This window comes from Doryrhamphus excisus, chromosome 19 (assembly GCF_030265055.1).
Source record: "Doryrhamphus excisus isolate RoL2022-K1 chromosome 19, RoL_Dexc_1.0, whole genome shotgun sequence".
Classification (NCBI taxonomy): domain Eukaryota; kingdom Metazoa; phylum Chordata; class Actinopteri; order Syngnathiformes; family Syngnathidae; genus Doryrhamphus; species Doryrhamphus excisus.
Genome location: NC_080484.1, coordinates 2102685 through 2126253, shown reverse-complemented (window position 1 = coordinate 2126253; position 23569 = coordinate 2102685). Strand labels below are relative to the sequence as shown.

General features: G+C 37.6%; 1 protein-coding gene across 2 annotated transcripts; it reads left to right on the top strand.

The window, feature by feature from the left end:
* The first annotated feature begins 347 nt into the window (after window positions 1–347).
* asxl2 (ASXL transcriptional regulator 2) lies at window positions 348–23119 on the top strand. 2 transcript variants are annotated; one of them, XM_058056476.1, is made up of 12 exons: window positions 348–631; window positions 2508–2590; window positions 5110–5218; window positions 5293–5431; window positions 9663–9802; window positions 11772–11892; window positions 13515–13574; window positions 14354–14514; window positions 14596–14692; window positions 18673–18778; window positions 18852–19479; window positions 20947–23119. In XM_058056476.1, the coding sequence occupies exons 1-12, from the start codon at window positions 575–577 to the stop codon at window positions 22333–22335; spliced, it is 3090 nt and encodes a 1029-aa protein (XP_057912459.1). In that variant the 5' UTR covers window positions 348–574; the 3' UTR covers window positions 22336–23119. The 2 variants fall into 2 exon arrangements, with proteins under 2 accessions (XP_057912459.1, XP_057912458.1); XM_058056475.1 differs by having other exon boundaries at window positions 352–631; window positions 5290–5431; window positions 20947–23118.
* The last annotated feature ends 450 nt before the right edge of the window (window positions 23120–23569 follow it).

Genomic DNA, 23569 nt, shown 5'->3' with positions numbered 1-23569 from the left:
TCACTGAACTCACGTGTCCTCGTCTCCGTTCACTCGCTCACTTACTCACCCCCACTATACCGTTCAGCTTTTTCAGTGGTAAAAGCAACAGATCCGGTCTTTTGCCTCCATTCGACTCTCCTTTTCCTTTCTCCTTCCGGCTGCGTCACAGACCCGACAAAACAAACGATACAACTCGTCTCGCTGACTTCACTTAGTGTAACCTTTTGCGCGTGTGCGATTTTGTGAGAAGTGACGTGACCCGGGTACCCGATTCAGTTTTGAACCGGCACATAAGAACTCGAGTCTGTAAATTGAATCGATTTTTTTTGTCATCACTTGAATGGAAGTCAAAGGTGCCGGTAAAAAGTGCAGCTCAAGCTTGTATACAGACAAACGTTACGAAGTCACGCGAGAATTCGTCGGCGTGTGTACTTTAACGTAACGTGACGTCACATTGCCTGGCGGCGCTCACGTGACTCCACTTACAGCAACAGAAAAAAAAAAAAATCCAATATGGAGGACAGAATGAGGCCTAAGCGGCGACATTTTCGCTAACAGACGAGCGAGGCTTTTAACAAGCGCGGCGGCCGCCATGAGGGAAAGGCAGAAGAAAAAGAAGGGGAGGACGTGGGCGGAAGCCGCGAAGACGGTACTAAGCAAGACGCCATTGCAATAATGGCTGCCCTTCTGTGTTGCTCTCCGCTTGACCGAGCCCACTTGGGTTGTGTGACAGTTGTTATTAGCAGTTCACCGCCTCCTTCCTCGCAAGTCTCACTTGCCTCAAAAGTCATATTAGCTATCAAATAATCACCAAATAAAGTTGTTATTGTACCTAAACGCGCTCTTTCGAGACATATTTTTGTCACCAAGTGGAAAGCAACATAGCATGGGAGCCAAGCTAGCATAGCATGCTAGAGCCTGTACTGTAAACAAGTTATTTTGTTAAGGCTTGCCACTAAAACGCAATAACACTCAATAATTAATAAACGCTGCGTAATGTTATTTTAATACAGGTATTGTCATTAAAATGCATACCGTGGTATTGTTGACAAATGACATTGTAACATTGCTCACGTTACGTTTGTATAACTGCAGTAAGTAGAGCTTCAAATTGCTAAAAGAAGAAATCGGAATGAGACAAAAAATGAGTCAGCAATTTATTGCAAAGAAGCATTAAATTGTTCATCAGTTTAAAAGGCAACATTTGTTAAAAATGTGGATTGAATGTGATGTCAAATTGTACCAGAAAAAAAGACAAAAGTTTTAATTTAATGAGATTGACAACATATTTTGAGGAGAAAAAAATTACCTCTAAAAATGTCATAATAATAATCACATTAATATGATAATATCACAAGAAATGTCACGTTTTGAAAAAAAAATTATATTAAGGCATACCTTTTAATATTACAAGAAAAAAAACAAAGTGAATTTTATCACATTGTATCTGAAAAAAAATATTATAGAAATGGGATATCAAATAGAAATATATATATTGTATATATTTTCCAAGATAGTCTCATGATGTTTTGACAAAAAAGTCATAAAATTGTACAATATATATTGGATTATTAAAGGCATACCTTTTAATATTTTATCACATTGTATCTGAAAAAAAAATCATAACTGTATGAGAATAAAGTCATGTTATATTGTAAAAATGGGATATCAAATAGAAATATATACTGTATATATTTTCCAAGATAGTCTCATGATGTTTTGACAAAAAAGTCGTAAAATTGTACAATATATATTGGATTATTACAAATTAAAATATTACTTTTGTGAGGTAATAGTCAAACTATTTAATAATGAAATGTCATTATATATTGTATTAATATGATAATATCACAAGAAATGTCATGTATTGAGAAAAAAGTCATAAAATTATATTTTTATATTAAGGCATGCCTTTTAATATTACAAGAAAAAAGTAAATTTTATCACTTTGTATCTGAAAAAAAAATCATAATTGTATGAGAATAAAGTCATGTTATATTGTAAAAATGGGATATCAAATAGAAATATATATATTGTATATATTTTCCAAGATAGTCTCATGATGTTTTGACAAAAAGTAAAAATTGTACAATATATATTTGATTATTACAAATTAAAATATTAATTTTATGAGGTAATAGTCAAACTATTTAATAATAAAATGTCATTATATATTGTATTAATATGATAATATCACAAGAAATGTCATGTATTGAGAAAAAAAGTCATAAAATTATATTTTTATATTAAGGCATACCTTTTAATATTACAAGAAAAAAAAGTAAAAAAATATAGAAAGAAAATATATATTGTAAAGAAATATATATTGTATATATTTTCCAAGATAGTCTCATGATGTTTTGACAAAAAAGTAAAAATTGTACAATATATATTGGATTATTACAAATTAAAATATTAATTTGATATTAATTTTTGATATTAATAATTTGATTTTATTTCTATTTTTCTATTTTTATTTATGTTTTTTTTTCATTGCCTTTAGTGAATATATTTTTTTGTCGCAGGTCCTGGAGAAATACCCCAACACGCCCATGAGCCATAAAGAAATCCTTCAGGTGATCCAAAGAGAACGACTTAAGGAGATAAGGTGAAAAAACATGTCCGTGTATTTCAACTTGTCTGTTGTCACCTCAGCTTTCTCCGTAACCGATCTCCTTTAAACTTATTCACATCATCCTTTAATATTTTTCTAATTATTTCATTTATTTTTCTTTGTTTTCTTTTTTTATTGTCACTGTTTTCATCCAGAAGGTAAGAACACGTTAGTCCCCCACCACCTTTTCTCCCCACACATACGCAACAAACTCACTTTTTGCATGTGACCCTCACGTGTGGCCAAATGTGGCCCGCAGGACACTAGTTTGAGACCCCCGCCTTGATATGAAAGTTTAATGTTAGTGCGGCCCGCGCAAGTTTGATACGGACGCTGTATGGTATCATGTACCCAGAAAAAATTATTACGTTTGATTAATGTTCATGTTAAAGGTTAAATAACTGTTAATAGTTATCCTCCCGATCCGTGTGGAAGTGGTAAGTTTTTGGCTATTAAAGTTGAAAGGAAATAACTCGAAGGCTACCGTTTAGGTCGCTAGCTCGCTAGTTTGCGAGACCCTGCAGTTGCGCAATATGTTGTAAATCAGGGGTCTCAAACACGCGGACACTAGTTTGAGGCCCCCGCCTCGATATGAAAGTTTAATGTTAGTGCGGCCCGCGCAAGTTTGATACGGATGCTGTATGGTATCATGTACCCGGAAAAAATTATTACGTTTGATTCATGTTCATGTTAAAGGTTAAATAACTGTTAATAGTTATCCTCCCTATCCGTGTGGAAGTGGTAAGTTTTTGGCTATTTAAGTTGAAAGGAAATAACTCGAAGGCTACTGTTTAGGTCGCTAGCTCGCTAGTTTGCGAGACCCTGCAGTTGCGCAATATGTTGTAAATCAGGGGTCTCAAACACGCGGCCCACGGGCCAACTTTTTGGCTATTCAAGTTGAAAGGAAATAACTTGAAGGCTACCGTTTAGGTCGCTAGCTCGCTAGTTTGCGAGACCCTGCAGTTGCGCAATATGTTGTAAATCAGGGGTCTCAAACACGCGGCCCGCGGGCCAACTGTGGCCCGCAGGACACTAGTTTGAGGCCCCTACCTTGATATGAAAGTTCAATGTTTGATATGGATGCTGTATGGTATCATGTACCCGGAAAAAAATATTACGTTTGATTCATGTTCATGTTAAAGGTTAAATAACTGTTAATAGTTATCCTCCCTATCTGTGTGGAAGTGGTAAGTTTTTGGCTATTTAAGTTGAAAGGAAATAACTCGAAGGCTACCGTTTAGGTCGCTAGCTCTCTAGTTTGCGAGACCCCGCAGTTGCGCAATATGTTGTAAATCAGGGGTCTCAAACACGCGGACACTAGTTTGAGACCCCCGCCTCGATATGAAAGTTTAATGTTAGTGCGGCCCGCGCAAGTTTGATACGGACGCTGTATGGTATCATGTACCCGGAAAAAATGATTACGTTTGATTAATGTTCATGTTAAAGGTTAAATAACTGTTAATAGTTATCCTCCCTATCTGTGTGGAAGTGGTAAGTTTTTGGCTATTTAAGTTGAAAGGAAATAACTCGAAGGCTACCGTTTAGGTCGCTAGCTCTCTAGTTTGCGAGACCCCGCAGTTGCGCAATATGTTGTAAATCAGGGGTCTCAAACACGCGGACACTAGTTTGAGACCCCCGCCTCGATATGAAAGTTTAATGTTAGTGCGGCCCGCGCAAGTTTGATACGGACGCTGTATGGTATCATGTACCCGGAAAAAATGATTACGTTTGATTAATGTTCATGTTAAAGGTTAAATAACTGTTAATAGTTATCCTCCCTATCCGTGTGGAAGTGGTAAGTTTTTGGCTATTCAAGTTGAAAGGAAATAACTTGAAGGCTACCGTTTAGGTCGCTAGCTCGCTAGTTTGCGAGACCCTGCAGTTGCGCAATATGTTGTAAATCAGGGGTCTCAAACACGCGGCCCGCGGGCCAAATGTGGCCCGCAGGATACTAGTATGAGGCCCCCGCCTCGATATGAAAGTTTAACGCTGTATGGTATCATGTACCCAGAAAAAATGATTACGTTTGATTAATGTTCATGTTAAAGGTTAAATAACTGTTAATAGTTATCCTCCCTATCCGTGTGGAAGTGGTAAGTTTTTGGCTATTCAAGTTGAAAGGAAATAACTCGAAGGCTACCGTTTAGGTCGCTAGCTCTCTAGTTTGCGAGTTAGCATGTGTCTCGAGACCCTGCAGTTGCGTTTTTAATAAATGCGTTTTTTTTTTAATTTTTTTGGAAGACCTGATGCGGCCCAGTCTCACCCAGACCCGAGCTCCAGTGGCCCCCAAGTAAATTGAGTTTGAGACCCCTGCCCTATAGTCAACTTTACACTGCAATTATTTATTGGTTACGCCACGTTACGCAACTTTTATACTGCAGATACTGGAGAATACTACATCAATACTACATCACTTATATGTCGATATGTTTTCACCAATAATAGACCAAGAAGCGGAAATGATTTAGTCATCAATTTCTGATGAGTAATTAACTCTTCCTCTCACGACGCAGCGGAACGTCTCCATTGGCGTGCCTGAACGCGATGCTGCACACAAACTCCCGCGGCGAGGAAGGGATGTTCTACAAGGTTCCGGGCAGAATGGGCGTGTACACGTTAAAGGTCAGTTGGACGCCATAAAAAAAAAAAAGGTTGGCAAAGGTCCCGCCGTAAACCGGTTTTATGTCCCCTAGAAGGACATCTCCGAGGTGGCAAAGGAGATGTCTGAGGAGGCGTCCGACGACAGCAGTGACAACCTCTCTGACTCCCGGAGCATAGAAAACGGCAACAACGGCGCCCATCAGGAAGGCCGGAGAAGAAAGTGGATGCGAAGAGGTTTGGCCCACACAGTACACAGCATTACTACATTTTATTCTTTAGGTACACAACAGATGTACTTTTAAAGATAATAGCCCCTGACACTTTAAAGAGGAAACTTTATTTGCTGTTATTGACCCCTGACCACTTCCTCATTAGGCACTGTGCAAGTAACATCAGTGTTGTATTTGTGGTGCCGTACTACAAACTGCAAGTCTTCAATGGTAATGGTAATGGTTTTATTTCATTTAATCTTATTAAATTAAATTAAATTAAATTAAATTAAATTAAATTAAATTAAATTAAATTAAATTAAATTAAATTAAATTAAATTAAATTTTATTTTATTTTATTTTATTTTATTTTATTTTATTTTATTAATTTCATTTAATTGTATTTGATTGTATTTAATTTATTTGGTTTTATTTCATTTTATGTTATGTTATGTTATTTTATTGCATTTCATTTATTTTATTTAATTTTATTTAATTTTATTTAATTTTATTTAATTTTATTTAATTTTATTTAATTTTATTTAATTTTATTTAATTTTATTTAATTTTATTTAATTTTATTTAATTTTATTTAATTGTATTTTATTTTATTTCATTTTATGTTATTTTATTAATTTCATTTAATTGTATTTGATTTTATTTAATTTTATTTGATATTATTTAATTTTATTTGGTTTTATTTAATTTTATTTCATTTAATTTTATGTTATTTTATTGCATTTCATTCATTTTATTTAATTTTATTTAATTTTATTTAATTTTATTTAATTTTATTTAATTTTATGTAATTGTATTTAATTGTATTTAATTTAATTTAATTTAATGTTATTTTATTAATTTCATTTAATTGTATTTGATTTTATTTCATTTTATTTCATTTTATTTCATTTTATTTGGTTTTATTTCCTTTTATTTCATTTTATTTCATTTTATTTCATTTTATTTCATTTTATTTCATTTAATCTTATGTTATGTTATTTTATTGCATTTCATTTATTTTATTTAATTTTATTTAATTATTTTATTTTATTTTATTTTATTTTATTTTAGGGGTTAGGGGTTAGGGGTTAGGGGTTAAGGTTCACACTCCCCCCCGCCGAGAACGGTAACAAAGTGAACTGCTTGACAATTAATCCAAGATTTGAAATTTGCATGCATCCACTTCTTGTTGATTCTTGTAAGTAACAACGCTCAGCACCGCCATCTGTTGGCATGTAAACAAACTACACACATCCATCCCGGGCGCAGTAATATACCATCAATCGTGAGCGCAGAAATCGATCGATTTGTCCGCTAACGATGGATCCATCTCGGGCGTAGCGCTATCGATCGATCGCGCAGATCCATCGTTAGCGCGTAACATAAACATGGAACCTACCAAAAGAAAGATTAGACTCCCATATTTCATCTTCCCAGCGTTCCAGCATGGACAGCCCGCTTTAAATCACACCACTGATTTTCAATAATATTTAGTTCTGGGGACTTAGATGGCCATTCCAGAACCTTGGACTTGTTCCTCCGCATGAATGCCTTAGTACAGGGGTCGGGAACCTTTTTGGCTAAGAGAGCCATGAAGGCCAGATATTTTAAAATGTGTATCTGTGAGAGCCATATACATTTTTTTAAACATTGAATGCAATAAAATGTGTGCATTTTTTATGTAAGACCAACAGTTTTAGATATAATGGGCTCTAATTACGTAGACCAGGCACACTACCCCACGCCAATGGGGTGTGGCCAGCATACTTTCGTGAGCAGCGCAGTGTCTAATAATAAATCAAATACTTGCTGCCATTAATGCAACTTCTGCTGCTGCATAGTTTTGAACCGTATTCAGTATATTTCATTCTTTTGGCCATCTTTGTCAAAAGACTTGGTTCTGCAGCTTTAGCTAGGTGACTATTTGACTAAAGGAGGAAAGTTTACATTTACATGTTTTTTTGACATCTCAATGACCGAGGTAGACTACCGCATTACCCAGTAATAATCAAGTTTTGGTGTTTGACCTGGAAAATATCATCAAGAAAGATGGATATGGTCGGCCATATTGCAGTAGAAAATAGATGGACGAATTAAAATGCATAAGAAAGTTTTGATTTTTAATATTATTTTTAACAGTCATTTCTGTGATGTTTACTTTAAAATGTTAGCACACATACATTTTTATTGTGGTAAATGCTTGAGAGCCAGATACAGTCATCAAAAGAGCCCTACCTGGCTCCCGAGCCATAGGTTCCCTACCTCTGCCTTAGTAGAATTGGAGTAGTGGTTATGGTCATTGTCTCGTTGGAAGTATCCAGCCAGGGCGCAACTTCAATTTTGTCACTGATTCTTGAACACTGTTGGCAAAAATCTGCTGATACAGTAAACCTCGGATATATCGGTGACGCTTTAAAGAGGAAACTTTATTTGCTGTTAATGACCCCTGACCACTTCCTCATTAGGCACTGTGCAAGTAACGTCACCTTACAGTTGTACTGCACTATTTGTTGTATTTCTGGTGCCGTACTACAAACTGCAAGTCTTCCATGGTAATGGTTTTATTTCATTTGAACATGCATCAGATTCCAATTGAGTGCATCCCATAATCAGTTCCCAGTTCCACATGTCCAAAAGGAGTAGGAAGAAGTAAAGCTTATTAAATCCTACTCCTCCATCTGGTACTTTTACAATCAGTAAATGTTACATTTGTTCACATCCTGCTTTCCTAATTTAATTTAATTTTATTTAATTTTATTTAATTGTATTTTATTTTATTTTATGTTATTGTATTAATTTCATTTAATTGTATTTGATTTTATTTAATTGTATTTGATTTTATTTAATTTTATTTGGTTTTATTTGATTTTATTTCATTTTATTTTATGTTATGTTATTTTATTGCATTTCATTTATTTTATTTAATTTTATTTAATTGTATTTAATTGTATTTAATTTTATTTAATTTTATTTAATTTTATTTAATTTTATTTAATTTTATTTAATTGTATTTAATTTTATTTAATTTTTATTTTATTTTATGTTATTTTATTAATTTCATTTAATTGTATTTGATTTTATTTAATTGTATATGATTTTTTTTAATTGTATTTGATTTTATTTAATTTTATTTGGTTTTATTTGGTTTTATTTAATTTTATTTCATTTATTTAATTTTATTTCATTTAATTTAAGTTATGTTATGTTATTTTTTTGCATTTCATTAATTTTATTTAATTTTATTTAATTGTATTTTGTTTTATTTAATTTTATTTAATTGTATTTTATTTTATTTTATTGTATTTTATTTCATTTTATGTTATTTTATTAATTTCATTTAATTGTATTTGATTTTATTTAATTTTATTTGTTTTTATTTAATTTTATTTGTTTTTATTTCATTTTATTTTATATGTTATGTTATTTTATTTTATTTTATTGCATTTCATTTATTTTATTTAATTTTGTTATTATTTTATTTTATTTTATTTTATTTTAGGGGTTAGGGGTTAGGGGTTGGGGTTCACACTCCCCCCGCCGAGAACGGTAACAAATGACTCGGATATATCGGAAATTCGCTCACAACGGACAGATAAAAAAGAACCGATTTTTCTGTAATGCATTTCCAATAAAAATTCATTGCATATATCGGATTTTTTTATAACGGATTTCGCCTATTTCGGACTAAATCTCCAGTCCCGTTCCAATGCATTTCCATGAAATTTCCCTCGCATATATCGGATGGCCGCATCATGGCGCTCCCAATTCGCCGTATCGTGACAGGCCGCTATATGACATCATTTTTCAGCGTTTGCAGCGTTGCCTGCGCATCCAGGTACATTGGAAACATAGTCAAGGAAGTGCCTTTTTATAACGGATAAAATCCCATTTACGCATATACCGGATATAAATCCCATATATGACATTTTCCGGTATACGCATATAACGCGGTGATGTCCCCGCCGCATCGTTGTGTCAGTGACCTCGCCTTTGTGACCTCCTTACCGTAGCAGGCCAATATTTCAAGATGTAAGAGGACTCAAAAAAAAACCCGTCTGCAGAGATTGCTTCTAACAATCGTCCAACTGACCGCATTTACTCGAGTTGCATTGTTGCTAAGTAATCCCATCTCGCCTCCATTGTGCACGCTGGCGCTTCCAGTTTCGTCACAACAAAAAGAAGCGACGCGTTACAGTGTGGCGCACCGCCCTCAGGAAGTGTATTTTGTAACATCTGTCTTTTGTGTGTCCTAATAGTTCCCTCCAAGCTGCAGTCGCAGCCGCCGCCGCCGCCGTCGTCGTCGTCGCCTCCGCAGCCTCGCTCCTCGTCGCCGTCCGTGCCCGCCGCCAAGCTCATCTCGCCCTCGCAGAAGCACAGCAAGAAAGCGCTCAAACAGGTAGGGCTCCAACTGGTGCGCCTCATGCGCCTCATGTACCCAGAAAAAATGATTACGTTTGATTCATGTTCATGTTAAAGGTTAAATAACTCTTAATAGTTATCCTCCCTATCCGTGTGGAAGTGGTAAGTTTTTGGCTATTCAAGTTGAAAGGAAATAACTTGAAGGCTACCGTTTAGGTCGCTAGCTCTCTAGTTTGCGAGACCCTGCAGTTGCGCAATATGTTGTAAATCAGGGGTCTCAAACACGCGGCCTGCGGGCCACTAGTTTGAGGCCCCCGCCTCGATATGAGAGTTTAATGTTAGTGCGGCCCGCGCAAGTTTGATATGGATGCTGTATGGTATCATGTACCCAGAAAAAATTATTACGTTTGATTCATGTTCATGTTAAAGGTTAAATAACTGTTAATAGTTATCCTCCCCATCCGTGTGGAAGTGGTACGTTTTTGGCTATTCAAGTTGAAAGGAAATAACTTGAAGGCTACCGTTTAGGTCGCTAGCTCTCTAGTTTGCGAGACCCTGCAGTTGCGCAATATGTTGTAAATCAGGGGTCTCAAACACGCGGCCCGCGGGCCAAATGTGGCCCGCAGGATACTAGTATGAGGCCCCCGCCTCGATATGAAAGTTTAACGCTGTATGGTATCATGTACCCAGAAAAAATGATTACGTTTGATTAATGTTCATCTTAAAGGTTAAATAACTGTTAATAGTTATCCTCCCTATCCGTGTGGAAGTGGTAAGTTTTTGGCTATTCAAGTTGAAAGGAAATAACTTGAAGGCTACCGTTTAGGTCGCTAGCTCGCTAGTTTGCGAGACCCTGCAGTAGCGCAATATGTTGTAAATAGGGGTCTCAAACACGCGGCCCGCGGGCCAAATGTGGCCCGCAGGACACTAGTATGAGGCCCCCGCCTCGATATGAAAGTTTAACGCTGTATGGTATCATGTACCCAGAAAAAATGATTACGTTTGATTAATGTTCATGTTAAAGGTTAAATAACTGTTAATAGTTATCCTCCCTATCCGTGTGGAAGTGGTAAGTTTTTGGCTATTCAAGTTGAAAGGAAATAACTTGAAGGCTACCGTTTAGGTCGCTAGCTCTCTAGTTTGCGAGACCCTGCAGTTGCGCAATATGTTGTAAATCAGGGGTCTCAAACACGCGGCCCGCGGGCCAACTGTGGCCCGCCGGACGCTAGTTTGAGGCCCCCGCCTCGATATGAAAGTTTAATGTTAGTACGGATGCTGTATGGTATCATGTACCCAGAAAATATTATTACGTTTGATTAATGTTCATGTTAAAGGTTAAATAACTGTTAATAGTTATCCTCTCTATCCGTGTGGAAGTGGTAAGTTTTTGGCTATTCAAGTTGAAAGGAAATAACTTGAAGGCTACCGTTTAGGTCGCTAGCTCTCTAGTTTGCGAGACCCTGCAGTTGCGCAATATGTTGTAAATCAGGGGTCTCAAACACGCGGCCCGCGGGCCAAATGTGGCCCGCAGGATACTAGTATGAGGCCCCCGCCTCGATATGAAAGTTTAACGCTGTATGGTATCATGTACCCAGAAAAAATGATTACGTTTGATTAATGTTCATCTTAAAGGTTAAATAACTGTTAATAGTTATCCTCCCTATCCGTGTGGAAGTGGTAAGTTTTTGGCTATTTAAGTTGAAAAACAGCATTTTCCTCTCCACTCTGCTGCTTTTTGTGTGTGTGTGTTTCATAATGAGGTTTCACTCCAGGGCGCAGATCATAATTCAGTCCATCTGTGCCGCCGAGGAGATTTCAGCGTCCAACTTCTGTGATTGATGCTGGCGTTACGCAAGCCTTTGTCATTGTCATTTAGCCGTTAGCTAAGCAGGCGGAGGAGCCGGAGGCAGTGATTCATTTTCGGAGAACAAACAGCGCGTTACGTACACACTTTCACACCTTTTTTAGGTCTTTACGCCGGTGGTGTTTGTTTTTTTTATCTGTAGGCCTTGAAGCAACAGCAACAGAGGAACCAGCGCAGACAGGGGGTGATGCCGACCACCTCCAGTTCCAGACTGCTCCTGAAGACCATCAAAGATATGGCTGACAATATCACCGCCAAAACCGGTGAGTCGTATATGCGTACGCTGAACGTACAAGTCATTTTTTTGTACTAAAAATCTATTTTCATTTTACAACTTACACACTCCTGATCAAATTTTAAAAGCATATAAAGATAGTACATTTTGCACTTTAAATTTTTTTTAAAAATATAATACATTTTAAAAATAAATAAATAAATAATTTGATATTTTTTATTGATTTTGTTTTTATTTTTTATTGATTTTTATTATTTATTTATTTTTTTTTACAAAATAAATCTCTGACAAATGTCATATAATAGGGCAAAAGCAGGCTAATAAGCAGGCTAATAGTAATTGGCTAATAGTAATAATCAACCTCTTGTGTTGACATTAAATGTGTGTCATTATTATGCCAAGATACCCGCTTAGGTTTGCGTCAACATGCACGGTCGACCGCTTTTGTCAACATGAAATGTATTCTTATTGCTAAAAAGTGCCACTTAAGTTGCCGTCGACTTAGACACTTTAATGACATTAAATGTGTTTTTTTTTACTATTACCACTTTATTTTAAAAATAAATAAATAATAAATAAATAAATAAATAATTTGATATTTTTTATTGATTTTGTTTTTATTTTTTATTGATTTTTATTATTATTTTTTTACAAAATAAATCTCTGACAAATGTCATATAATAGGGCAAAAGCAGGCTAATAAGCAAGCCAATAAGCAGGCTAATAGTAATTGGCTAATAGTAATAATCAACCTCTTGTGTTGACATTAAATGTGTGCCATTATTATGCCAAGATACCCGCTTAGGTTTGCGTCAACATGCACGGTCGACCGCTTTTGTCAACATGAAATGTATTCTTATTGCTAAAAAGTGCCACTTAAGTTGCCGTCGACTTAGACACTTTAATGACATTAAATGTGTTTTTTTTTACTATTACCACTTTATTTTAAAAATAAATAAATAATAAATAAATAATTTGATTTTTTTTTTTTGATTTTGTTTTTATTTTTATAGATTTTTTTTTATTTTTTTTTTACAAAATAAATCTCTGACAAATGTCATATAATAGGGCAAAAGCAGGCTAACAAGCAAGCCAATAAGCAGGCTAATACTAGCCTAGTAATAATCAGAAGAACAATAATGATGATAGTAAGACATTTCAAACTTCTGAGATACATCCTGAGGCTCATGGAACAAAAGAGTCAAGTGTAACCCCCCCCCCCCCCCAAAAAAAAAAAAAACATATTCATAAGGTCATAAACTGGGTTTATATGATCTAAACATAAAAATATTCCATTTATTAACTAACAATTCATTCAACATTCATTTTCTACCGCTTTTCCTCACGAGGGTCGCTGGAGCCTATCCCAGCTGTCTTCGGGCGAGAGGTCGCCAGCCAATCACAGGGCACATATAGACAAACAACCATTCACACTCACATTCATATATATATATATATATATATATATATATGGAGCAGTCCAAGAATGCTTTTAGATGGGGGAGGGACCACAGCAGCACCCACTGTTCGTTGAGAAGAGTGTATGAATATTTGCTGTTATGTTATTTGTCGCTAGATGTTATGTTTTTTTTTTTTTAAACAACACTGATCCCTTCTGCTACATCTTCTTATTCTCTATCCTCTCAAAAGATCTTTGCCTGCCAGTCGTACCGAGGAAAGTTTCCCAGAGGTCAAGTCGTCTCAGTGCAGGTAAAGCTGAAGACCATTCACTGCTATTTTATTTTATTTTTTATTTTATTTTATTTTATTTTATTTTATTTTATTTTATTTTATTTTATTTTATTTTATTTTATTTTATTTTATTTCATTTCATTTTTTATTTAATTTCATTTAATTTTGTTTTGTTTTGTTTTAATTTTATTTTTTGTTTTGTTTTATTTTATTTTATTTTATTTTTTATTTTGTTTTATTTTATTTTGTTTTGTTTTATTTTTTGTTTTGTTTGGTTTTATTTTATTTATTTCATTTTATTTCATTTCATATTTTATTTTATTTTATTTTATTTTATTTGTTATTTTATTTAGTTTTGTTTTAATTTTATTTTTTGTTTTGTTTTATTTTATTTTTTATTTTGTTTTATTGAATTTTGTTTTGTTTTATTTTTGTTTTGTTTTTTGTTTTATTTTATTTTATTTTATTTTATTTCATTTTACTTTTGATTTTATTTTGTTTTGTTTTAATTTTATTTTTTTTGTTTTGTTTTGTTTGATTTTCTTTTATTTTTTATTTGGTTTTGTTTTGTTTTGTTTTGTTTTGTTTTTTGTTTTGTTTAGTATTTTATTTTATTTTATTTTATTTTATTTTATTTTATTTTATTTTATTTTATTTTATTTTATTTTATTTTATTTTATTTTATTTTATTTTATTTTATTTTATTTTATTTTATTTTATTTTATTTTATTTATTTTTAAAATTTTATTTTATTTTATTTTTCGGAAACTACATGTGCCCTGTATTTTTCTCCGCAGGGCACCTGAAACGCAACAGGTGTAAAATAGACGTGGAGACGCCGGACTCCATTTTGGTCAACACCAACCTGCGGGCGATCATCAACAAGCACACCTTCTCCGTCCTTCCGCCAGACTGCCAGCAGAAACTGCTGCGACTTCTCCCTGAAGTTGACCAGCAGGTGGCGCCTCCGATACCCACACAAGTTTTCCTTGACGTGAAATATTCCAAGTGATACTGACTCCCTCGTCTCCTTCGCCAGGCCTGCGTGGACGGCCTCCTCAAGGTGACCAGCTCCGCCTTGAACAACGAGTTCTTCACGTCAGCGGCGCAGGCCTGGAAGGAACGGCTGGCTGAGGGTCGGTAACGAGAGTCACACGCTTATGTCGACAACCTGTCTGTGGATCAACTCAAGTGCACCGTGTTCTTATTCCTAAAATATACTCGCTTAGGTTTTCGTCAACATGCACGGTCGACCGCTTTTGTCACCTAAAAAAAGTCGTCAACTGCTTGTGTCGACCTAAAATGTGTTCTTATTATTGCTAAAAGGTGCCGCTTAAGTTGCCGTCGACTTAGACGCTGTAATGACATTAAATGTGTTCTTATTACTATAAAGTCGTCGTTCACGGACTTGCACGGTCAACCTCTTGTGTTGACATTAAATGTGTGGCATTATTATGCCAAGATACCCGCTTAAGTTGTCGTCAACATGCACGGTCGACCGCTTTTGTCAACATGAAATGTATTCTTATTGCTAAAAAGTGCCCGCTTAAGTCGATGCATTCTTCACGTCAGCGGCGCAGGCCTGGAAGGAACGGCTGGCTGAGGGTCGGTAACGAGAGTCACACGCTTATGTCGACAACCTGTCTGTGGATCAACTCAAGTGCACCGTGTTCTTATTCCTAAAATATACTCGCTTAGGTTTTCGTCAACATGCACGGTCGACCGCTTTTGTCACCTAAAAAAAGTCGTCAACTGCTTGTGTCGACCTAAAATGTGTTCTTATTATTGCTAAAAGGTGCCGCTTAAGTTGCCGTCGACTTAGACGCTGTAATGACATTAAATGTGTTCTTATTACTATAAAGTCGTCGTTCACGGACTTGCACGGTCAACCTCTTGTGTTGACATTAAATGTGTGGCATTATTATGCCAAGATACCCGCTTAAGTTGTCGTCAACATGCACGGTCGACCGCTTTTGTCAACATGAAATGTATTCTTATTGCTAAAAAGTGCCCGCTTAAGTCGATGCATTCTTCACGTCAGCGGCGCAGGCCTGGAAGGAACGGCTGGCTGAGGGTCGGTAACGAGAGTCACACGCTTATGTCGACAACCTGTCTGTGGATCAACTCAAGTGCACCGTGTTCTTATTCCTAAAATATACTCGCTTAGGTTTTCGTCAACATGCACGGTCGACCGCTTTTGTCACCTAAAAAAAGTCGTCAACTGCTTGTGTCGACCTAAAATGTGTTCTTATTATTGCTAAAAGGTGCCGCTTAAGTTGCCGTCGACTTAGACGCTGTAATGACATTAAATGTGTTCTTATTACTATAAAGTCGTCGTTCACGGACTTGCACGGTCAACCTCTTGTGTTGACATTAAATGTGTGGCATTATTATGCCAAGATACCCGCTTAAGTTGTCGTCAACATGCACGGTCGACCGCTTTTGTCAACATGAAATGTATTCTTATTGCTAAAAAGTGCCCGCTTAAGTCGATGCATTCTTCACGTCAGCGGCGCAGGCCTGGAAGGAACGGCTGGCTGAGGGTCGGTAACGAGAGTCACACGCTTATGTCGACAACCTGTCTGTGGATCAACTCAAGTGCACCGTGTTCTTATTCCTAAAATATACTCGCTTAGGTTTTCGTCAACATGCACGGTCGACCGCTTTTGTCACCTAAAAAAAGTCGTCAACTGCTTGTGTCGACCTAAAATGTGTTCTTATTATTGCTAAAAGGTGCCGCTTAAGTTGCCGTCGACTTAGACGCTTTAATGACATTAAATGTGTTCTTATTACTATAAAGTCGTCGTTCACGGACATGCACGGTCAACCTCTTGTGTTGACATTAAATGTGTGTCATTATTATGCCAAGATACCCGCTTAAGTTGTCGTCAACATGCACGGTCAACCGCTTTTGTCAACATGAAATGTATTCTTATTGCTAAAAAGTGCCCGCTTCAGTTGATGTCAAGATGCACGGTCAACAGACTTACTTAGTGGAAGTAAAATGTCTTCTTATTACTAAAGAAGTCGTTGTTGACATGCACGATCAACCGCTTGTGTCGACATAAAATGCGTCCTCATTTCTATCAGGTGCCCGCTTCAGTTGATGTCAAAATGCACGCTCAATGTCTTTAGTCGAAGTAAAATATCTTCTTATTACTAAAGAAGTCGTCGACATGCACGGTCAACCGCTTGTGTCGACATAAAATGTGTCCTCATTTCTATCAGGTGCCCGCTTCAGTTGATGTCAAGATGCACGGTCAACAGACTTACTTAGTGGAAGTAAAATACTTTCTATTTTACGTATTACTTATTACTAAAGAAGTCGTCCACATGCACGATCAACCGCTTGTGTCGACATCAAATGTGTCCTTATTTGTATCTATCAGGTGCCCGCTTCAGTTGATGTCAAGATGCACGGTCAATGTCTGTAGTCGAAGTAAAATGTCTGCTTATTACTAAAGAAGTCGACATGCACGATCAACCGCTTGTGTTGACATAAAATGTGTTCTCATTTCTATCAGGTGCCCGCTTCAGTTGATGTCAAAATGCACGCTCAATGTCTTTAGTCGAAGTAAAATATCTTCTTATTACTAAAGAAGTCGTCGACATGCACGATCAACCGCTTGTGTCGACATAAAATGCGTCCTCATTTCTATCAAGTGCCCGCTTCAGTTGATGTCAAGATGCACGGTCAACAGACTTACTTAGTGGAAGTAAAATGTCTTCTTATTACTAAAGAAGTCGTCGACATGCACGGTCAACCGCTTGTGTCGACATAAAATGTGTCCTCATTTCTATCAGGTGCCCGCTTCAGTTGATGTCAAGATGCACGGTCAATGTCTTTAGTCGAAGTAAATGTCTTCTTATTACTAAAGAAGTCGTCGACATGCACGGTCAACCGCTTGTGTCGACATAAAATGTGTCCTCATTTCTATCAGGTGCCCGCTTCAGTTGATGTCAAGATGCACGGTCAACAGACTTACTTAGTGGAAGTAAAACGTCTTCTTATTACTAAAGAAGTCGTCCACATGCACGATCAACCGCTTGTGTCGACATAAAATGTGTCCTTATTTGTATCTATCAGGTGCCCGCTTCAGTTGATGTCAAGATGCACGGTCAATGTCTTTAGTAGAAGTAAAATGTCTTCTTATTACTAAAGAAGTCGTGAAGTCGTCCACATGCATGATCAACCGCTTGTGTCGACATAAAATGCGTCCTCATTGCGATCAGGTGCCCGCTTCAGTTGATGTCAAGATGCACGGTCAATGTCTTTAGTGGAAGTAAAATGTCTTCTTATTACTAAACAAGTCGTCATGCACGATCAACCGCTTGTGTCGACATAAAATGTGTCCTCATTTCTATCAAGTGCCCGCTTCAGTTGATGTCAAGATGCACGGTCAACAGACTTACTTAGTGGAAGTAAAATGTCTTCTTATTACTAAAGAAGTCGTCCACATGCACGATCAACCGCTTGTGTCGACATAAAATGTGTCCTTATTTGTATCTATCAGGTGCCCGCTTCAGTTGATGTCAAGATGCACGGTCAATGTCTTTAGTCGAAGTAAAATGTCTTCTTATTACTAAAGAAGTCGTTGACATGCACGATCAACCGCTTGTGTTGACATAAAATGTGTCCTCATTTCTATCAAGTGCCCGCTTCAGTTGATGTCAAGATGCACGGTCAACAGACTTACTTAGTGGAAGTAAAATGTCTTCTTATTACTAAAGAAGTCGTCCACATGCACGGTCAACCGCTTGTGTCGACATAAAATGCGTCCTCATTTCTATCAGATGCCCGCTTCAGTTGATGTCAAGATGCAGGGTCAATGTCTTTAGTAGAAATAAAATCTCTTCTTATTACTAAAGAAGTCGTCCACATGCACGGTCAACCGCTTGTGTCGACATCAAACGTGGTGTTGCTACTGAAAAGTGCCTCTTAAGTTGCTGTCGACATGGACGGTTGACATAAAACGTGTTGTCGCTGAAAAGTGCCGGTTTCAGTTGTCGTCGACATGCACGGCCAACCACCTTTGAATGTGTTGTGAAACAATGTGTTTGTCATATGACTAAAACTGTCCGCTTATGTCGACGTGAATTTTTTTTTTTTCACCAGGTGAATTCACTCCCGAGCTGCAGCTGCGAATGCGCCAGGAGATTGAGAAGGAAAAGAAGGTTGAGCACTGGAAGGAGGTCTTCTTTGAAAGCTACTATGGTGAAAAGTAGGTAGAACATCTTGGAGATGTTGCCGTTTATGTTTTCTTTCAAAAAAAGACCCAAAATCTTTCTGTACAGTTCTGGACTGAGCTTCGAGGAATCCAAAGAACTGACCAAGGTGGATCTGAAATGGGAGACAAAGCCGCATGCGCCGGTGGGCGCCGTTAAAGCGTCGGAGGGAATCAAAGCCGTCAAGAACCGCAACCGGGCGGACGGTGCGGGTGCAAAATCGACGCCAACGCAGTCACCTAAACCGTCAAAACCATCATCGCTCCCCACCCCGGAACCCATGAAGACCAGGCGCTCCCAGGATCGCAAGATGCATGCGGCGCTTCAGTCCGCTCCAACCTCCGCGCCGCCGCCCAATGAACGCGCCCCCGAGGTGACATGCATCGAGAAGATCGAGAAAGACAATCAACCAGAAGCAGAACTCCCCCAGTCTCCCGCCAGGACGAGCCCGCCACCGCAGGCATCTGCGGTTAACCCACCCAAGGAGATGAGGCCCCAGCCCGACGGGACCCCCGAAGACCAGAAAAGGAAGTCTCCCGGCGCGAGGGAGGACGAGGTGACGCCGGAGAAAAGGCCACGCTTGTCCTCAGTTTCCTCGCCGGCGTCTTCGGTTTCATCCGTGTCCCCCCCGGAGTCGTCCATACCGAGCCCCGCGACGCCCACGCCGACTGGCAACCCCAGAGTTCCACCACTCAAGGTAGGAGCGTGATTCATTCATCTTCAAGGTCACATGGTATGCTCTTTGTCAACAATCTCCAATAAGCACATGCAAACTCCACACAGAGATGGCCGAGGGTGGAATTGAACCCGGGTCTCCTAGCTGTGAGGTCTGCGCGCTAACCACTCGACTGCCGTGCAGCCCTGACAAATAAAATAAAATAAAATAAAATAAAATAAAATAAAATAAAATAAAATAAAATAAAATAAAATAAAATAAAATAAAATAAAATAAAATAAAATAAAATAAAATAAAATAAAATAAAATAAAATAAAATAAAATAAAATAAAATAAAATAAAATAAAATAAAATAAAATTTTATAAATTTTATAAATAAAAAATAAAATAAAATTTTATTTTATTGTATTTGTCAAAATTTTATTTTATTTTATTTTATTTTATTTTATTTTATTTTATTTTATTTTATTTTATTTTATTTTATTTTATTTTATTTTATTTTATTTTATTTTAGTAAATTAAATTAAATTAAATTAATTTTTTTTACTGCCTGTTTAATTAAATTTAATTAAATCATTTTCTACCGCTGACCCTCAAGAGGGTCGCAGGGGCTGCTGGAGCCTATCCCAGCTGTCTTAGGGCGAGAGGCGGGGTCCACCCTGGACTGGTGGCCAGCCAATCACAGGGCACATATAGACAAACAACCATTCACACTCACATTCATACCTATGGACAATTTGGAGTCGCTAATTAACCTAGCATGTTTTTGGAATGTGGGAGGAAACCGGAGTACTCGGAGAAAAACCCACGCATGCACGGGGAGAACATGCAAACTCCACACAGAGATGGCCGAGGGTGGAATTGAACCCGGGTCTCCTAGCTGTGAGGTCTGCGCGCTAACCACAAGACTGCCGTGCAGCCCTGACAAATTAAATTAAATTAAATTAAATTAAATTAAATTAAATTAAATTAAATTAAATTAAATTAAATTAAATTAAATTAAATTAAATTAAATTAAATTAAATTAAATTAAATTAAATTTTATTTTATTTTATTTTATTTTATTTTATTTTATTTTATTTTATTTTATTTTATTTTATTTTATTTTAGTAAATTAAATTAAATTAAATTAAATTATTTTTTTTACTGCCTGTTGAAATAAATTACCGTGCAGCCCTGACAAATAAAATTAAATAAAATTAAATAAAATTACATAAAATTACATAAAATTACATAAAATTACATAAAATTACATAAAATTACATAAAATTACATAAAATTACATAAAATTAAATAAAATTAAATAAAATCAAGTCATATCAAATAAAATCATTTTCTACCGCTTACCCTCAAGAGGGTCGTGGGGGCTGGAATTGAACCCGGGTCTCCTACCTGTGAGGTCTGCGCGCTAACCACTCGACCGCCGTGCCGCCACCTTTGCATTCTTCATCTTGCAAAATTCATCTTCAAGCTTTTGTTTCTTTTCAGATCCCCGTGTCGAGAATTCTTCCCGCCCCCGTGTCGCCCAGCCCCGTACCACCCAGGACGCCCCTCCCCTCCCCGGCTCGTACAGGTGCTCGCACTTTGGCCGACATCAAGGCCAAAGCTCAGCTTGCGCGGGCCCAGCGAGCGGCCGCCGGCGCCTCCAAGCGAACCATGCCGATTCTCGCTCCAACATCTCCAACATCTCCACCAACCTCCGCCCGTTTAGCGGCACCCACTTACCCACAAGATCCACTTGGTCCGCTCAGTCCAAGTCCCTGGAAACAGGACAGTACCTGTACTAGCACAGCCAGTGTGCAACCTCAGAAGCCGGCCCAGTCTCTCCATGCCGCTAAGTGTCAGGACACCCTTTATGGGTCAACCGGGACCAACTCGTGTATCCCCGCTAACAACCCCCTGGTCACGAGGCTCCTGCAGGGAAAAGAGGTCCCCTTGGAGCAGATCCTCCCGAAACCCCTCACCAAGACGGAGGTGAAGATGAACACGTCTTATTCAGGCGTCGATGGTGGAGGCCCAGAGCCCCAGCAACATGGCACCCAAAGATTCTCCCTCCCCGACAACAACCCCAGACCCCACAGGGAACCCCCTGACAAGGACACCCAGGAGCAGATTTTACAGACTCTCATGGAGAGGAAAGTCCAAGCCGCAGACGGGGAAGGGCACCTGGACCGACCGTGGACTTCTGTCGGCTTCCTGGCTCGTAAGAGGACGCCCAGGCCCGCCATGTCGGGTCACTACCTCCTCAACGTGTCCACCTACGGTCGGGGGTCGGAGAGCAAACGCTGTCACCAGGCCGCCATCCCAAACGTGTGCGCTGTGAAAAGGGAAAGCGCAGACGGCGACGCGAAAGGGGAAGTGCCCGGAACCGAGAGCGAGGACGCGGGGGCCGGCGTCAAAACCGAACCGGGATCGGAGTATAACTCCGGCGGTACTGATAGCAACCAAAAGCAACCCGAACCCCGCAACCGTGGGAGATCCGAGCCATATCCGCTCTTAACAGACGGCGCTCACCAGCGCCAGAGGAAGTCCGTCCATCAGGAACCCGCCGCTGCGCGTTACGGCGGAACCATCAGCATGTCCATACCTCACGCTTTGAAACCCTCACCGCCCTCCTCGTCGGACGCCAGTAGCGTCATGTCCTTCTCCGTAACGGTCACTACCATACCAGCCGGGAACTCCTTGGACCACGGCGGCCAGAGTCAGACGTCGCCCGACGCGGCGTTCATGGAGAGCGCCGCCATGGACGACGGCGTGCAGTCCCAGTGCTACTGCAGGCTGAAGGCCATGATCATGTGCAAAGGATGCGGCGCTTTCTGCCACCACGACTGCATCGGACCGTCGGAACTCTGCGTCTCGTGTCTGGTGGTACGATGACGCCGTGTCCTTCGGGACGGCGAACGAACGGATCTTTCTCGCAGGTAGTCAGTCGCCTTCTGAATCTCGTTGCACCTTAGCGACGCCGCCGAGCGCCGACACATCTACACTGGATGCTCTTTTGCTCCGACATAGAAATCCATTTTTTAATCCAATCCGTAGTCTTTTGCACTCGCTAGCATTAGCACTCGCTAGCATTAGCATGATATATTTTTTTAAAATATATATTTGTGTAGTTTTTAAACAAGGAGGGAACACGAATGTGGCTATTTTTGTAGAAGCTATAGACTGTTGTGTTTTAGACTGACACTTTTTAATATTAATATCGGGCCTAATAATAATAATAATCCACAAAAGGGTGCTGATGATAATCATAGTTTATTTAAAAAAAAACTACAAAAACTTTATTTGTCAATTTATGCACGCATAGCAGGGAAGAAGTGCAAATATTTTGTATTTACAGTCCAAACTTCTCGAAGAATCATGTATAGTTTTAGAGATTTCAAAGGAATTTTCTAAGGTATACTTTATAATAATCGAGATTGATGATTTTTGTGAGAAAATTTTCTCACAATTTTTTTTTTCGCCAAGGAATCATTTTTAGATATTCAAAACTCCAAAAAGCAAAACTTATTTTTGTGACACGTACTTAGTCCATGTTAGTCCACCTTTAGACCAATACTCATCTTTGTACTTATTCAGGATTATCTGGGAGGGGGGGGGGGGGGGTGTCCAAAGTGCGGCCAGGAAGCCATTTGAAAAAAAACAAAAAACAAACATATGTAATTTTATGAGCATAAAGTGAAACAAAAAACAACAGAAATGGAAAAATATAATATAATATGAAAATATAATCTGAAAATTCTTTAAAATTATTTTAAAATATGAAAATATAATAAAATAATTTAAAAATAATTACAAAATTAATTTTAAATTATTTTGAAATTATTTTAAAATTATTTTGAAATTATTTTAAAATTATTTTTAAATTATAAAAAAAAATATAAAAAAATATAATAATATAATAATATAATAATATAATAAAATAATTTCAAATTAATAATTTTAAAATTATTTAAAAATTATTTTAAAATTATTTAAAAATTATTTTAAAATTATTTAAAATTATTTTAAAATTATTTTAAAATTATTAATTTGAAATTATTTTATTGTTTATTTTATGTCATTTTATTAGAATAAAGTGAAACATTAAAAAAACAACAGAAATGGAAAA

Coding starts and splice junctions, on each gene's coding strand:
- asxl2 (XM_058056475.1), top strand. CDS start 575: ATGAGGGAAAGGCAGAAGAAAAAGAAGGGGAGGACGTGGGCGGAAGCC. Junction 11,893..13,514: donor CAATATCACCGCCAAAACCG/GTGAGTCGTATA, acceptor TCCTCTCAAAAG/ATCTTTGCCTGCCAGTCGTA. Junction 19,480..20,946: donor CCAGAGTTCCACCACTCAAG/GTAGGAGCGTGA, acceptor GTTTCTTTTCAG/ATCCCCGTGTCGAGAATTCT.